Source organism: Sabethes cyaneus, chromosome 1, assembly GCF_943734655.1.
Source record: "Sabethes cyaneus chromosome 1, idSabCyanKW18_F2, whole genome shotgun sequence".
NCBI lineage: Eukaryota > Metazoa > Arthropoda > Insecta > Diptera > Culicidae > Sabethes > Sabethes cyaneus.
The window spans coordinates 154,868,544-154,886,235 of NC_071353.1; the positions used below are offsets into that span (position 1 = coordinate 154,868,544).

The window sequence follows — 17,692 nt, forward strand, 5'->3', positions numbered from 1 at the left end:
GTTGACTTGAAACTGCTCTGAAACTACTGTGAAACTATTCTGAACCTTATCAGAAACTGTTCTGCGATTGCCTAAAAACTGTTGTGAAACTGATTAGAAACTGTTGTGAAAAAGAGTATCTAATATAGGGTGTCGTGTACTGATAGTTTAATTGTCAAAACCCTTGGGCGCAAACTGAGAGAGAGTGTGGATTAGAGTCCCACTCAGTAATTGAACTACGCAACATATTCTTGGCCCCGCATCGAAGTTTCGACGCATTTTTGTCGTCCTTCATCTTAAACTTTTCGCCTACTTATCATCGCTATCTAGTCATCTTTTCGTTGTCTTTGCGCCAACTCTTTGCCATCTTTTTGTCCTCAATTTGCTGTCTTTTCGTCACTCTTATGTTGTCTTTTCGTTATTTTTTGGTTTTGTTTTTTCAACGCGTTTTCGGCTTCTTTTTGTCGTCTTTTCAGGGTCGTTTTACCATCTTTACCTCACATTTCCGTCGTCTGTTAGTCATGTTTTGGATCTATTTCTGCATTTTCCGTCGCTTTTTTCAACGGCTTTTAAGCGTTATTGTCGTCTTTTCGGTTGCTACTTTGTGGCAATATCATTTTGTCGTTTTTTCGGTTTTTTTGTCATCTCTTCATCGTTTTTTGTTATTTTTTTTATCACCTGTTTTGCTCTGGTTTTTTTTTGTGTTGCCTCGTTTTATTTTCAAGACAACCAAAACTGCCTCAAAAGACGATCATTGAGATCCTTGCCTCCAATGACAATCACGATACCCTTCAGGCGTATAAAAAAAGACAACCAAAGTGTTTTCTTTACCGTCGTTACGTCGTGCTTCTGATGTCTATATTCGTCGTCCATTTTGATGTTTTGTCGCCTTCTTCGCGCTTTGTAAATGATTAATTTTTGTTGTTTTTCGTCGTGCTTACTGATTTTGTTGGTTTTCTTTTATTTTTATTTATTTTATTTATTTGTTGGTTTTCTTTTGTCGTCAGGTTGTCGGCTTTCTGTCGCATATTCCTCTTTTTTCGTCATTTTTTTTGTATGTTTTGTCGTGTTTTTGTCGCTATTTTAACGTCTTTTTATCGTGGTTTTTGTTTTTTGTGGCTGTTTTAACGTTTTTTATCGTCTTCATCAATTTTTCATGTTATTTCCGTCGCCTGTTCGTCCGTCGTGTTCCTGTGAGCTGTGGGTTTCGTGTGAGCTCTGTTTTGTGACAGTTTTCGTTGACCCTTTAGACTGATTTTTAACGTTTTCGTCGTTAATTTTGCTGTTGCTTAGGCATTTTTTTCGTTTTTTTTCTTTTTGTATTGTCATCCTTTCATTTTTTCTGTTGTCGCTGACTTTGTCGCGGTTCAACGTAAATCTTTTGGTTGTCCTTTGTCATCGTTTCGCCGTTTTTCGTTGTCTTATTGTCTACTTTTGCAAATTTATCATCGTCCTGTTTGCTGTCAAGACAATAAACAGCAGTTTTTCTACCGTCTTTTCGTCATTCTGTCGTTGTCTTTCGGCTTTAAAGTCGCCATCTTTTCGTTGTCTCTTTTGTGTTTTTGTCGCCTTTTTGAAGCTTTTCAATTGTTTTTTTGTCATGCTATTTATGCTATTTTTTGTTCCTATTTTACCGCTTTTTTGTCCCATCAGCTTTTCATCTTTTTATAATCAATTCGTCATCTTATTGTTGTCTTCTGTTGGTGTACGTTGTCTATTTGTCATCTCTTTGCCATATTTCTATCGTCTTTTCATGGTCTTTTTGCCGTCATTTCAACCTGTTTTCGTCGTCTGTTCGTCTTTTTTTTTGAGTATGCTTTTACCATTTTTGTCGCCTTTTCATTCGATTTTGCCGTTTTCATCATCTTTTCTATTTTGATACATTTAATAGGCTCTTTTTCTCGTGTTTTTTGTTTTCTTTGTAGTATTTCGTGTCATGTTTTTGTCGCTGTTTTGACTTGTTTTCGTCATTGTATTATTTTTTCGACTTCTTTTCGTCGTATTTTTGTAGTGTATTTTCGTGTTCATGGTCTTTTTGTCATCTCTATGTCGTATTTTTGTTCGTATTTTATGCCGTTTTTTGATTCTACTTTTTTGTTGTTGTTTTGATGTCTTTTCGTTATCATTTAGCAGTCTTTTCTTTGTTTTCGTCATTATCTCACCGCCTTATGTCGTCGTTTCGACATTTTTTGTTGTCTCTTCCTTACTTTTTTGTCAATTTGCCTCAATCTATTGGTTCCACTATCTTTTTCATCGTTCTATCTTTGTCGTTTTTAGAATATTACAACGCACAGTGCGACGACTACAAAAAAAGGCGCACATCCGCTTTTGCGTAGAAACTACTAAGTTTTCTACATTTGTGTCTTCACAAAAGTGCCTTGATTTTTGAAATACTTTTTTGTTATAGCGAAAAAAATTTGCATTAAGGGGATGGGTCAATAAATAATCAATTTAACTTTTTATTCAAAGCCAGAAATAAACGAAGCCCAAGAAAAAGTTGTCCAAAATGTTATTTAAGGAGTTTTTGTAGAAGAAAAATAACTTTTATCTCTTCAGGGAATAAAATTATAGTGCTACAAACTAATGTATCCCCTTAATGCCAGTTTTTGCCATTTTTTCTGGTTATTTCGACTTCTACGCAGTTTTGAAGTTCCATGAAGTTTAACATACGATGATAATACACCTTTTTGCTGAAAGAAGTGCAGCTCTGCCTTTCTTGGTTTTCAAACTATTCCAGCTTTTGTCTAATTTTCAATCACTTTTTAAGGTGTTTTATTTTAAAAGGCGCAGCTATGCGCAGCCAATCTCAGCCGCTTTACGTATCGTACTTTTAACGCTTTTTTACACATCTTTTTGTCACATTTTTTGTTCTCTTTGTCGCTATTTTGGCATCTTTAAACTGTATTTTAATGTTATTTCTATCGTATTTTTGTAGTTTTTCGTTATCTTTTTGAGAACTTTTTATCGTATTTTCGCCATCATATTTTCCCTTTTTTCGCATTTCCGTCATCTTTACTGCGTCTCTTTGTTGTTTGTATGTAGCGTACCCGTGAGCTTTGATAAAATTTTCAACACGAGCACTTGAAAATTATGTTCACTGTTAAATGGTTACAGTTTTTCTACTCAGGGTTTAATTCTAATTCCCGTCGTAGTTCAGTTTTTGGATGGATTTGATGAATACTCCAAAAGTTCTTGTGCTGATTTGACCCAAACACACTTACCTTCCGATCCATGCGCTTTGAATTCACTAAAAAGCGATTATTAAAGCATTTTAGGCCATTACAAATATTTTATAAAGTTTTTGTCCTTCCGGTGTTCGGCCACTGAAGGGGGGGGGCGAAAAAAAACAAAGTGAATTTTTTAATCGAGCAAAAAAAACATGGGTTTTAAGCATTTTTATTTAAAGTTTAAACGTGTAAACCGAATCTATTCTTGCTTATAATACATATGCTTTTGTTTTCTATGCATAAATCTACGAAAAAAAGACAAAAATTAAGAAAAAAAAATTTTGGACGATTTTCGGAAATTCCATTGTTTGAATTTCCATTTCTGTGTCGTGCTAGAAGCGTTAACTCAACTTGTACACTCATTTTTCGAGTTTTTCAGACTGTAGAGCCCACAAACAATTGATTTTATAAAAAAAATTTGACTCATATCCTACCAATTATTTTTTTGCCCCCGGATTTTTCAAGCCAATTTCCAAGGGCGGGGGGACAAAAACTTTCGAAATGATTTGCAATGGCCTTATTGAAATTAAGCAATTGGTTTTATTTCTTAAATTCGTCGTACCGTTTTAAAATCCGTCCATCAAAATTTTTCATCGTCCGAACCAAAAAAACACAACAATGTTTACGACATTAGCACGCATGTATTTGTGTCGGATGACATGACAAATGTTATTCTGCAAAAATTTCTGTTTCTATTTCGGACATGAAAGTCTTTTCGACTGCAGAATAACGACAATGTGTTGCTTGGGTGAGTTATTTTCATTTTATGAATGATGAAAATTGAAACGATTAGTCGACATTTTCTTCTTCGTCGCACGAAAAAACGTAGAAAAATTTGGCTACTAGGAATTCTTTAACGAAAAAACCATTTAAATAGATTTCTGTTCACTTTGATCGATCGTGTATGATAGTCAACAAACTAAAATATTGCGGAATAACTAATTTTGCATTGTGTGTCATAAAAAAACCTTCATAGTTTTAATAATTTGTGTTGGATAGGACGGGAATAGGAAATAACGACGAAGCAGCAACATACCCTATTAGCTGTCATTTTATTTTTAAGCTGCCTAGCATGGTCATAGTTTTAGCTGAGATTCAGAATTTTTATCAATCTTGTATATGGAAATGCTTTGCAACGCTGCGATGAACGTCGTCCGGAGCGTTGTAATTGAAATTCTTAACTGTTGTTATGAAAAATTGTAAAGATATGTAATACACTACACCTCCCCCCTTTAGAAGAATGATGTAATCAAGTGGAATCATTCGAGATACAAAAAAAGAACAATGGGATTTGACCGAGAATCTCCACTTCCCCATTCCTTTGATTTCATTAGGTATATTTCAAATATCTGTTTTTTTATTCAATATCCCTATTTTTAATTTTTTTTTCACTTAAAAGTGAACAAAAATATTCGAATTTAAGGGGCGGATTTTTAAAATCAATTTTTTTTATTTTTTTTTTTTATTTTTGCAAACTTTTTGGTGGCGTTTTATGGGCTTTCAGTTAACCGTCCATCATATTAATCACACCAATGCTAGAAATTTCCCGTACATACGTACACTTATTTCGCTGATATTCCCTTCAGTCTTGTTAGTTGTCAATTAGTATCGGTTTAATTATTATTCATTTTTAGTTTTAGAGCCAAATTTTCGGCACGATTTAATTCAAATTTTTCGACTTCGATTGTGTCCCGCAATTACCAAATACCAAAACACATCGAAGACAGAGCAACATCCAAAGTTTACAGAGTCTTCGTCCAAAGTTTTCGCCCAAAATCGTGGTGTCATCATTGTTCCTTTCCGTTCGCGATTTAGCAGAACGGAAAAACATCACGTAAAACAGTGCCCGAATATACCTACTCGAAAGTCATAAGTCATTCACCGGGGTCCATCCGCCCCGTTATCGAATGCAGAAACGAATGATGGGGCAGTTTTAGCCTGCCGAAAGATAAGAATTCGGTCCAATTCGGCAGTGTTGATGATGATGGTGGCTTACCGTTGAAAGTTGGAAGGTGTGAAGGGAAAAAAGTACAACTACTCACTCTGGTATTTAATACACTTTCAACACGATCGGGTGAAACGGGTGAAGTTTTCCTCATCAAACTCAGTCGTCGGCAGGCGGCATCAACAGTTAAATTACTAGCTTTCAACCACTTCTGGATGGGGATCTCAGCGCAGCGCCCGTGGGGAGGTGAACACGTCGTCCCGGAAACATTTTCTCCTACAATGTGTCATTTGGTTCGGTTCTGTGCCAAAGGGAAAACGACGACGCTTCGCGGCGACCTTTCCCAATGGAAAGGACCTGCTGCAACATAGGAGAAGTAGGTAGTAGAAGTCGAAAAGTGGAAGTTTAATTGCAGAACAGCTTTGAAAGCGCGGGGTGGGTGGCACACTGAGAGTCCGTTTTTCCGTGGTGCATAATCGACAGCGGGTTTATGGTAATCACAAAAAAAAGGACGCTACAAAGTCCACTGTTCTAAGGCTCGGGTTTAATCGCGTCGTTTTTTTTTATATAAATTACAACCACTAGAAACAAAGTTGAGTGAGTACTCTACTGTGATCGTCTACAACGACGATGACGATGACGAAGATAATAATAATCTTACTGTGTTGTGTATAGTGCTCCGGCTCCGGTGCTTTTGTGCAGTGTCATTCCAGCATCCTTTGAAGATGGTCCGTTTCTTTCAATTCAATACTAATCTGTTTTCTTTTCTTTTTTCTCATTTAAATTCCGCAGCTCGTCGGCGGTGAGTTCGACATGGAGCTGAACTTCGTCGTTCAGGACGCGCAGAATGTGAAACACATGCTCGAACTGCTGGATCACTGTCCGGCGAACCTGCAGGCCGAGGTGTGGAGTGTCTTCATCGCGATCCTGAAGAAAAGTGTCCGCAACCTGCAGGCATGCACCGAGATAGGTCTGATCGAGCACGTGCTGGCGCGGTTGGCCCGGGCGGAATCCATCGTCGCCGGTAAGTTAGTTTTATAACACTCTTATAATGACTTTTATGGTCAAAAGTGGTCATAAAACCACGATAAGAGTGCAATAAAACTCACATTCTTGATACGAGAGTTCCATCTCACGAAAAAAAATTTCGATTTGTAGATCTGCTGATCGAGATGCTCGGAGTGCTAGCGAGCTACAGTATCACGGTGAAGGAGCTGAAGCTGCTGTTCGGTGCCATGAAAGCCATCAACGGCAAGTGGCCGCGGCATTCGGCGAAATTGCTCAACGTGCTGAAGCAGATGCCGCACCGGAACGGGCCGGATGTGTTCTTCAGCTTTCCGGGACGGAAAGGATCGGTGAGTATTTTCTTTGATAACTAATCGCTACAGCAGAGCAACTTCCGGCGAAATTTTCAGTAAAAATTTGGAATCGGAGGTGTAAACTTTTCGGATTTGGGTTAAAGCACCTTGTTCAAATATTGGCACCATTTTGACACAAGAATCATTTTAGAAAGGGCTTGTCATCTTTCGAAAATTACAAAAAAACTAAATTAAAATATTTATCGAAGGATTCTTTTGATTTTTGTCAATTTGTTGTTTTGGGAAAAATAAAAATCATTTGCAAGCTTTTAAAACTTATACCAAGCGGGAGCAACATTTTTAACACTTCTATAAACATTATGTAAACCTTAACCTTAAACGTTGTCATTAGAATACGTTGTAGTATCATACAAAGCCAATTATGTTTCAATCCGCTTTTTAACCCTCTCAGCTTTTCCACTACAATGTAAAATCGACCCAGGGGCTAACATTGGTGCTTTAAAAATTGGAAACGAAGCACGGTCAAGATCCTTTTCAAATTGATAAAAAAAAAGACAAATTAACATCAATGCACAGAGGAGTGTTTAGACCAAAAAGCTGGTCAAAATGAGGAAAGTTGAAACTCGTTCAATCCCCTCCAATTAAACCTCGTTGTCTTCCCAGATATCTATCACACAATGTAACGTTAATTTTGAAACCATTTGTTTACATCTTGCATAGAGCTGTCAAACTTCGAGTAAAAATAGGCCATATATTTTCGCTCATGTAGGTAAGGATGTTGCTTTCCACATTTTTAAGGCTATATATATCCAATCGACCAGCTGTAAAAAGGCTTTTGAAACTCAAAGATTTTACAATTATTTGTTGATATAGACTTTAGATTTCAATGAATATAATGATGAGAAGCGAGCAGTCTTTGTTATAGCAAATTAGCACAAATATGTTGTTACTTTAAAGCGATATTTGTTTATGTTCTCACCTTTTCTCATCACAATCTTTGATGCCATTTGATAGTTCCCAGGAAGAGCGTTGTGACTGAAATTTTTGCAACTTTTTGCAACTTTTTACTAAATGATGAAATAATCAATTTCGCAGAATTTTTCTTATGATAAATTATACCATCATGAAATTTCAAGCATTAGAAACATAAATTTTATGTCATTGTGCTTGTGAGACACCAGAGCAATGCTCTATAAAGTAATTGAACAAGAAATTTTAGGTATTAAAAGAGAAATTCGCCAAATTTCTTTAATTCCTATCAAATTTGCGCAATCTTTGAGTCTCTTTATTACGGAATTCATTCGATAAGCGTGTTATCAGTCAAAAGGCCTATTTTGTAAGAAGAATAAGTACATGCTGGATCTAGATTAGGTTTTCCTGTGATAATTTCCGGAGGGTCACCCATCGAAGGGATTCAATAATGGACCGAGAGAGAAGCATGCGCAGGAAAACGAAGACAAGTGTTTAAGATCTCACCTCTCTCTCTCTCCACAACTCTGCACACACCTCTCTTTCTAATACACCTGTCTTTATCACCTCTCTGTCTCCCTCTCTCTTTCTATCTCTCTCTATCTATCTTACCTCTCTCTCATATATATATCTCTCCCTTTATTCACACAATTTCTAAAAAAGTTTCCATTCTTCAACTACAGTAAAAGCAATATCAGAAAAGTTGTGCCACACTACTAAGTAGATACAAACATAATTCCATAAAAAATTACTTCATAGAACTAATGATACTATTTTTCACTCATTACCGCATGTTTACTCTAATAAAAATGATTAACAATATTTTTGACCAACTTTTCGGCTCAAATACTCCTGTGTGCAATGGCTTAACTGTGTGAAAACTAATACAAAGATATTATTTTGGTATCATTGTTGTTTGTGTAATTTTTACAGCCTAATTGTATTTTGTTTTTGTTTATTAATTTTAATTTCTTGCCATTTTTGTGTCTTTTATGTTATTGTGGTTTATTATTTTTGTATATGTATCAATCTATGAATAAATTTTTTATTATTTTTGTATTTTTTGTCATCTACGTTTTGCGTCATATTTTCTGTTATGTTTCGCATCATTTATTATATCATTTTTTGGCGTCCTTTAGGTATTTCTTTTGCGTCGTTTTGCCATTTGTGGCACTTTTATGATTAATGTTAGTTTTATACCAATTTTTGCAACATTTGCATGCATCATCTGGAATCACTACCATTATGAATTACATCATTTTAAAGGTCGTGTTGTTCTTGTATTTATTTATCGTCAATTTTATGTAATTTTTATTATTTCTGAATCAATCCTATACTTTGTATCATATTGTATTTATTTTATTTTTTGTGATATTTTGTGCCATTTGTGTACTGGTTTTGTATCACTTTTGTTTAAATAAAAGAAGACTTTCCAAATTTTCGTGTTCTACTATGTTTCTTATTATGTTATTATATTAGTGTTGTATTATCTTTGTATCTTTTGTATATTTTTTTATCATTATAATGCTTATGTATTAGGCCATTACAAATATTTTAAAAAGTTTTTGTCCCTCCGGTGTTGGACCACTGAAGGGGGGGGGGGGGACGAAAAAAAAAATAAAGAGAATTTTTTAATCGAGCAAAAAAATTATGGATTTTAAGCATTTTTATTTTAAGTTTAAACGTGAAAACCAAATCTATTCTTGCTTTTAATATATACGTTGTAAATTTACATGTAAAAATCTACGAAAAAAAAAGACAAAAACGCAAGAAAATTTGTTTGGCCGATTTTCAGAAGTTCCGCTGTTTGAATTTCCATTTCTATTTCATGCTAGAAGCAACTCGTACACTCATTTTTTAAGTTTTTCGGGCTGTAGAGCCCACAGACAATTGATTTTATAAAAAAATTTAACTCATATCCTACAAATTATTTTTTTGCCCCCCGATTTTTCAAGCCAAGGGGGTGTGACAAAAACTTTTAAAATGATTTACAATGGCCTTATACATTTTGTATCAATTTATTATTTTTGTACTATATATATTTCGCGTCTTTTTTGTTTAATTTTTTTTGTGTTTTGTCTTTTTATATAAATTCTGTGTAATTTTTTTTTTCATTATCAGTTTCATCTGGTATTATTTTTGTATAGTGCTATTTTTGGTACTTTAATGATTCTTGTTAGTTTTATAGCAATTTTTATATATTTTGGAATAGTTTTCACATCATTGGCGAACTGCCACAAAAGACGATCATTAAGACTGTCGCAGTGGCCTTTTAACCCAATGTTCTTCTGGCATACAAAAAAATCATTAGCGAATCACTTTTGTATCCTTTACCTTTATATGTCTCTTCAAGGTCTATGTATTCCGTGTTGATTATGTGTAACTATTGCATCATTTTTATCTAAAACTAGCTGACCCGACAAACTTCGTATTGCCACAAATTAACCTGTGTTGTACATAAATCATGAATCTCGGATGATCTTTGTCACAATCTCGAGTTTTGCAACCACGGGTCACCGGCAACACTCGCGACCGTCTCGTCCTGAATGATCTAGTGTTACTATAGATAGTTTTTGTGGTCTTGTATTGACTAATGTTTTATGGAAGAGTTTTGAATTTCTCGAGTTTGATTAGTTGTTGAGTTTCGCAAAAATTTCTGTTTTATTTGTATGAGAGTCCATATCCCCCTACCGCAGGGGTGAGAGCTCTCTAACTATCGTAAAATAAATTCAAGACTCCAAAATCTCCCACATGCCAAATTTGGTTCCATTTGCTTGATTAGTTCTCAAGTTGTAAGGAAATTTGAATTTCATTTGTATGGGAGCTCCCCTCTTAAAAGGGGAAGGGGTCGTAATTCACCATAGAAAAAATTTCTGCCATCTAAAACTCCCACATGCCAAATTTGGTTCCATTTGATTGATTAGTTCTCGAGATAAGAGGAAATTTGCATTTCATTTGTATGGAAGCCCACCCTCTTAAAGGGGAGATGGGCCATAACTCGCTTTCTAAAGAAGAGAGGGGTCTCAATTCACCATAGAAAAAAATCTTGCGTCCAAAACCACTTACATGTCAAATTTGGTTCCATTTGCTTGATTAGTTCTCGAGTTATGAGGAAATCTGTTTTTCGTTTGTATAGGAGCCCCCCCCCCCCTCTTAAAGTGGGGAAATCCATAGAAAATATACCATAGAAAATATTCTTGCCTACAAAAACACCCACATGATAAATTTGGTTCCATTTGCTTGATTAGTTCTAGAGTTATGAGAAAATTTGTATGTCATTTGTATAGGAGCCCCCCCTCCTAAAGTGAGGAGGGGTCCCAGTTCATCATAGAAAAAAAAATTGTCTCCAAAAACACCCACGTGTCCAATTTGGTTCCATTTGCTTGATTAGTTATCGAGTTATGAGGAAATTTGTATTTCGTTTGTATAGGAGCCCCCCCTCTTAAAGTGGGGAGGGGTCCTTATTCACCATAGAAAATATTCTTGCCCTCGAAAACTTTCACATGCCAAATTTTGTTTCATTTGCTTGATTAGTTCTTCAGTTATGAGGAAATTTGTATTTCATGTGTATAGGATCCCCCCTCCTAAAACGGGGAGGGGTCCCAATTCTTCATAGAAAAAATTTTTGTCTCCAAAAACACCCACATGCCAAATTTGGTTCTATTTGCTTAATTACTTCTCGAGTTAAAAGGAAAATTGTGTTTCTTTGGTACAGGAGCCCCCCCCCCCTCCTAAAGTGGGGAGGGGTCCTAATTTACTATAGAAAATATTCTTGCCCTCGAAAACCTTCACATGCCAAATTTGGTTCCATTTGCTTGATTAGTTCTCGAGTTATGAGGAAATTTGTATGGAAGCCCCCCCCTCTTAAAGAGGAGAGGAGTTATAATTCCCCTTCTAAAGAGGGGAGGGGTCTCAATTTACCATAGAATACATTCTTGTCACCGAAAACACCCACATGCCAAATTTTGTTCTATTTGCTTGATTAGTTGTCGAGTTATGCAGAAATTTGTGTTTCATTTGTATGGGAGCCCCCCCTCTTAGTGGGGGGAGGGGTTTCTAACTATCACCAAAACCTTTCCTGGCCCCAAAAAAACTCTACATGCATATTTTCATGCCGATTGGTTCAGTAGTTTTCGATTCTATAAGGAACATACGGACAGACAGACAGACAGAAATCCTTCTTTATAGGTATAGATTAAAAAAGAAGGAAACTTATCCAATTTAATTCTACTATGCGTATTTTATTCACGACAGATACGTATTTCGCCTACGACTTGCAGGCTTTCCTCAGTATCTGTTTTCGAACCCAAAAACTTCAGTCAATCATTTTTATGTCGTTTTGTGATCGTTTCGTTGTCATTTTTGTTTTATTTCCTAATCATGTTTGCTATTTGTATAGTTTTTGTGTAATTTTTGTGATATTCTGTGCTATTTCTCTGTTTAATTTTGTATCATTTCGCATTCCTTTCTCATTATTTTTTGTCATTTTTTTTATTATTTCTTTGTCATTTTTGTATCACTTGTAAAATTTTTGTCTATTTGTATAGATTTATTAAAAATGTTTTTATTAAAAATTTTTTTTTTTTTTTCATTTTTGTGTCAATTTTGTATCATTTTTATCTCTTAGTACCATTTTTGTTTCTCTTATATCATGTTTTGCTCATTTTTATTTGTAACTAGCCGATTGCCCGAACGAGGTCCCTTTGTCTCTCAACCACTTGTTCTTGTACATCATTTACTATAACGAAAATACTTATAGTACAAGAAACAAAACCCTTTCTCTTCCTTTGAATGTGTCTACTCCCTTTGTCAGCTCTTTGTTCCCCAGCCACTTGGAAATCTGTCTTCTTTTCGGTAATCCCTATAAAGCGAGACAAAACCTTTTTTACGTTTTTGAATCTGAAACCTCCTTGTTATTGAGCACCTTATTTCCCCTTGCAGAAATCTCCTCTTGTCGTCCAGCCACTGCACAGTGGGGATTTTTTAGATGAAAAGTCCTTAATCTCTATATCTTAAAATGCCGCTGGGCTTGAATCAATCTTTTGATGTCAAAAGAAAGATATTTTTATAAGGATTCCGATGGTGTGATGCTTGTTTACGGCACGCATTTGTTTTCAGCAGTTTTTACCAAAAGAAGGGCGTTTTACCTTACTTTTCTCGACATGAAGAGATGTAATAGTCCATATCTCCGGATTGCGCGGATTGTCTGTCTGTCTGTCTGTCTGTCTGTCTGTCTGTCTGTCTGTCTGTCTGTCTGTCTCTCTGTCTGTCTGTCTGTCTGTCTGTCTGTCTGTCTATCGGGATGTTCCTTATAGAATCGAAAAGTACTGAGTCAATCGGCGTGAAAATTTGCATGTAGAGGATTTTGGGGCCAGATAAGGTTCTTATGATGGTTAAAGACCCCTCCCCCCACTAAGAAGGGGGATTCTCATACAAATGAAACACAAATTTCTGCATAACTCGAGAACTAATCAAGGAAATGGAACCAAATTTGCCATGTGCGGGTTTTAGGAGACAGGAATTTTTTCTATGATGAATTATGATCCCTCTCTCCTTTAAGAGGGGGGGGGGGGTCCATACAAATCAAATGTGGTATGTGGGGGATTTTGGAGGCATGAGTTTATTTTATGATGGTTTGAGACCCCTCACCCCTGTGGTAGTGGGATAAGGGTGGGGTGGGTAGTGGGACTCTCATACAAATAAAACATAAATTTTTGCGTAACTCAAGAACTAATCGAACTCGAGAAATTTCAGACTCTTTCATAAAACATTAGTCAATAAGGCTATTACAAATATGTTATAAAAAATGGCTGCGAAATGGCACTTTCCACGAAAAAGTTTTCCGTAAAATGGCACATTTCGCTTAAGGTTTTTCGCGAAATGGTATTCGGCGAAATGTTATACAATCACGGCGAATATTGCTAACCGCTTTCTGGCTAAGCAATGGGGGAGTTGTTTTCTACTTTACTGTAAGGAAAAATGGCAAATTTGTATATAAAACAACCCGTTCCTCCTCTTCTGTTGGGTACTCTTACCACTGCGTCCCATGCTTTCATAGTTACGTCACTGCCAAAATGAATCATCTAAGGTTGAACTCCTCAGAAACCTGCAAAACTCGAAATTGTGACAAAGAGATCGTCCGAGATTCATGATTTATGTACAACACAGGTTAATTTGAGGCAATACGCAGTTTGTCGGGCCAGCTAGTTCCTTCATAAAGCTGTATTTTGTACAATCTTTGTGTAGTTTTTATATCATTTTTGTTTATCTTTCGTATGCTATTTGTACCATTTTTGTTATTATTCATGTTCCATTTTTTGTATTATTTTGGTGTTATTTTGGTGCTATTTTTGTCCCCATTTTAGTGTACATAGTATTTGTGTCAATTTTGTATTAAATGATTTTTGCGTCATTTTTCCATTATTCGATTACCATTTTTGTTTCTGTTTTATATCTTTTCTATTGCCTTTGTTCCCAGTTTGTATTATGCTTATAATCATTTTTGCATCAATTTTTGATCAAATGTATCATTTTTTAGTTATTGTCAGCCGGTCAGGGCCATTTCGTTATTTTTGATCCAATTTATGTAATGATTTTTTATCATGTTTCGTATCATTCTATGTTTTTTGAACAATTCTGTAATAGTTTTTATCCATTTTTCGTATTTTTCGATTTATATTGTATCATTTTTGTATCAAGTTTTTATTGCTTTTGTGTAGTTTTTTTTTCGTTTTTGTATCTTTTGTGTTGTTTTTGCATCTTTTTGTATCATTTTTGTAACATATTAGTAACTTTTTATATCATTTTTGTGTTTGTTGTATTATTTCTGCATATTTTTTGTGTGAACATTGCATCAAGATTTGAATCATTTTTGTGGGTGTGTTTTTTTGTCAGTTTTGTATGAATGTTTGTCTTATTTTTGTACCAATTTAGTGCTATTTTTGTGTAATTTTTTTATCTAATTTATATGTAGATCATTTCTATATCAATTTTTTTTTTAATATTTTTGTGTCTTGTGAATTAACGTACTCTCTGTTTACATCCAAAATTTGAATTAGGTTCCTCTAGTTTTACGTCCAAAATTTGAATTAACACCCTCTTTTTACCTTTGTTATACTATAACAAAGGTTTTTACGTTCCCCAATAGTGGACGCAAAACGAGATTTGAGTGGATTTGAGTCTTTTATTAATATTTTTTTTAAATTTTTTGTTTCATTTTTGTATCATCTCTGTATTACTGCTGTCCTATATTTGTACCATTTTGGTACCATTTTTTGGCATCATTTTTTGAGTAGTTTTATGCTGTTTTGTATCATTTTTTGTCGTATCTTTGTACTTTTTTGCCATTTTTGTATTCATTTTGTATGATTTTCCATAGATTTTTTATTATTTTCTATCATACATATTTGCAACTTTTAGTTTAATTTATATATCTCTGTATCTTTTGTATCATTTTAATATCAATTTTTTATGTAATTGTATAAAAGTATTTATAACCAATATAATTTTTGTGTAGTTTTTATGTTATTTTGCGCTATTATGTGTTGATATTCTGTTTGTTTCATATTGGTATATTTTGTATTATTTTAGGCTTACTTTTGTCCTAGTTTTGTGCTATTTTGTATATCCATTTGTGTTATATCATTTTTATATCAATTTTTTTTATTTAAACTCTTTACACAGCAGCCCACAGTATTGTGTATAAATGTAAAAGTTTTATATTATTTTTTATCGTAATTTTATACCATTTTGGTATCTCTTTTTTTGTGTAAATTTGGTCCAATCTATTATTTTTGTGTCTTTTATATATCTTTTGCATCGTTTTATATCATATTTGTGGCAGATTCGTACTTTTTAGTATTATGGTAACATTTTTACGATATTTGTATTTGTTGCATCTTTTTTGCCATTTGCCTATGCCATTAATGTCATGTAATATGTTTTATGATTTTCGTGTCATTTTTGGATCCTATTTGAATAATATTGTTATTATTTTTGACTATTGTTCTATCTTTTTGTGTCATTTCTCTCTCTCTTAATTTTTTTTGTATTTTGTCCATTCTTATTTTTGTTATGTTCGAGGCATTTTTCTATCATTATGTGTATCATTTTTGTATCAGATAAGTAATCAGTTTTTATATTATTTTTGAGCCTTTTTAGGGTTCTTTTTGTGATTTTTTATGACTTTTTATCTTTTTTGTTCCATTATTGCATTGTTTTTGATTCTTCATTATGGTTTTTTTTCGGATTTGTCATTGTTGTTTTTTATTTTGATCCCATTTCTTGCAGTCCGTAGTTTTCGAGATACGAACATGATTCTCATTAAAATAAATACAGCTGTTTTAAATATGATTCTTGAGTCAAACGGGTGCCAATATTTGTCTGTAAGAGCTGCATGTTTCTTCCAACCAAAAATCAAGTTTTTTTATGAATAATAGAGAAGTTTAAATTTTATCGTAAACTTATTGTACTTGGCAACGGTTTATAGTAACCTTGAAAAAGTTTTTATATAAGTCGAAACGTCGGAAGTATAAGTTAAAAGCATTTTAATAAGCAATTTGACGGCAAGGCCAAAAGAGTAATTCTAAAAGCTTAATATCGATGACGATTATAGTGTGTTGTTTTGGCTAATCTTTGAACTTCTTTTCCAAAAGGCAATCGTGCTTCCGCCACTGGCAAAGTGGCCCTATGAAAATGGCTTCACATTCACCACCTGGTTCCGGCTGGATCCGATCAATTCGGTTAATATCGAGCGGGAAAAGCCATACCTTTATTGGTGAGTTTGTCTCTGAACTGAACTTTCAAGATCAAAATTGTCACCAAGTTTCCTCTCCGGCAGCTTCAAAACGTCCAAAGGTGTCGGCTATACGGCTCACTTCGTCGGCAACTGTCTGGTGCTAACCTCGATGAAGGTGAAGGGCAAGGGTTTCCAGCACTGCGTCAAGTACGAGTTCCAGCCGCGCAAATGGTACATGATCGCGATCGTGTACATCTACAACCGGTGGACCAAGAGTGAGATCAAGTGCCTGGTCAACGGTCAGCTCGCCTCCAGCACCGAGATGGCCTGGTTCGTGTCGACGAATGATGTAAGTGACTAATACCTTTGTATCGGTCTTTCTGCAACTAACTTGAGTTTACAATTAGCCTTTCGACAAGTGCTACATTGGTGCCACACCGGAGCTGGACGAGGAACGTGTATTCTGCGGCCAAATGGCCGCCATCTATCTGTTCAGCGAAGCGCTAACGACGCAGCAGATCTGCGCGATGCATCGGCTAGGGCCCGGCTACAAGGTAAGTGTCCATCATCTTTTACGAAGGGTTTCCATCTTTAATTGAATCACCACCTTTTTCTCGCCGCAATCATCGCGCACTCTACAGTCCCAGTTTCGGTTCGACAACGAGTGCTACCTAAATCTGCCGGACAACCACAAGCGGGTGAGTCACGACTCTTCGTTGATGTCCTCGTCGGCGATGGGCGCCGCGGCATCGTCCCTCTCGCCGACACCGCCGGCTCCGATCGAATCCAACATCCATCGGAATCTGGCCGCCAATGCTGCTGCTGCCGCCGCCACCGCCGCCTCCGCCGCTAGTTCTAGTTCCGCTAGTTCCTCCTCGCTGACGTCCAGCGTTAGCAGCGTCGTCGCGGCCAGTGTTGCCGGCAGCGTGGCCGCGGCTGCCACCGGCGGCGACGCCGCAGCGCTAGATGCCTTAGGCGAACCGTTTGATTTTGCATCTGTAAGCATGCTTTTTTGTGTTTTCCTTTAGTTTTACGGGTTTCGGTTTAGCGTTTAAGTTTGGTTCGGTTCTGTGGCTTGTTAATGCGTTTCTTCCGTCAAGAAAAACCGCGGAAGCGTTGCGTCCCAGATTGGTGATTTGGAGAGGTTTGTGTCCCGGCTGACCGGGTACGCCGGGGGCTATGCCAGAAAATTGTTCATTGTCATGCATGGATTTCCTTAGTAGCATGTTGATTTATTATGTTTCAACGATCCTGTATTTTAGTATGATTAGAATTTAAATTTAAGTATAGCGTTTATTTATAGCGTAAAATTAACTTTCATCCACGTCTTCAGGTCTTGTACGACGGTAAACTTTCCGGTGCAATCGTGTTCATGTACAATCCGGTTGCAACCGATGGCCAACTGTGTCTACAATCAGCCCCGAAGGGCAATCCATCCTTCTTTGTGCATACGCCACATTCGCTCATGCTTCAGGTTTGTACTTTCGACCATCTTCCGAAACTCTAGAATTTGAAA

General features: G+C 35.9%; 1 protein-coding gene across 4 annotated transcripts in view; it reads left to right on the forward strand.

Moving 5' to 3' along the window:
* LOC128732471 (neurobeachin) overlaps positions 1 to 17,692 on the forward strand; it is a 306,950-nt gene that overhangs the window by 177,941 nt on the left and 111,317 nt on the right. For all 4 annotated transcript variants that reach the window (XM_053825722.1, XM_053825724.1, XM_053825723.1 and 1 more), the window contains exons 2-8: positions 5,944 to 6,175; positions 6,310 to 6,506; positions 16,094 to 16,215; positions 16,279 to 16,525; positions 16,584 to 16,730; positions 16,818 to 17,174; positions 17,510 to 17,650. In XM_053825722.1, the coding sequence (XP_053681697.1) occupies positions 5,944 to 6,175; positions 6,310 to 6,506; positions 16,094 to 16,215; positions 16,279 to 16,525; positions 16,584 to 16,730; positions 16,818 to 17,174; positions 17,510 to 17,650 (1,443 nt within the window). The remainder of the gene's footprint in view (positions 1 to 5,943; positions 6,176 to 6,309; positions 6,507 to 16,093; positions 16,216 to 16,278; positions 16,526 to 16,583; positions 16,731 to 16,817; positions 17,175 to 17,509; positions 17,651 to 17,692) is intronic.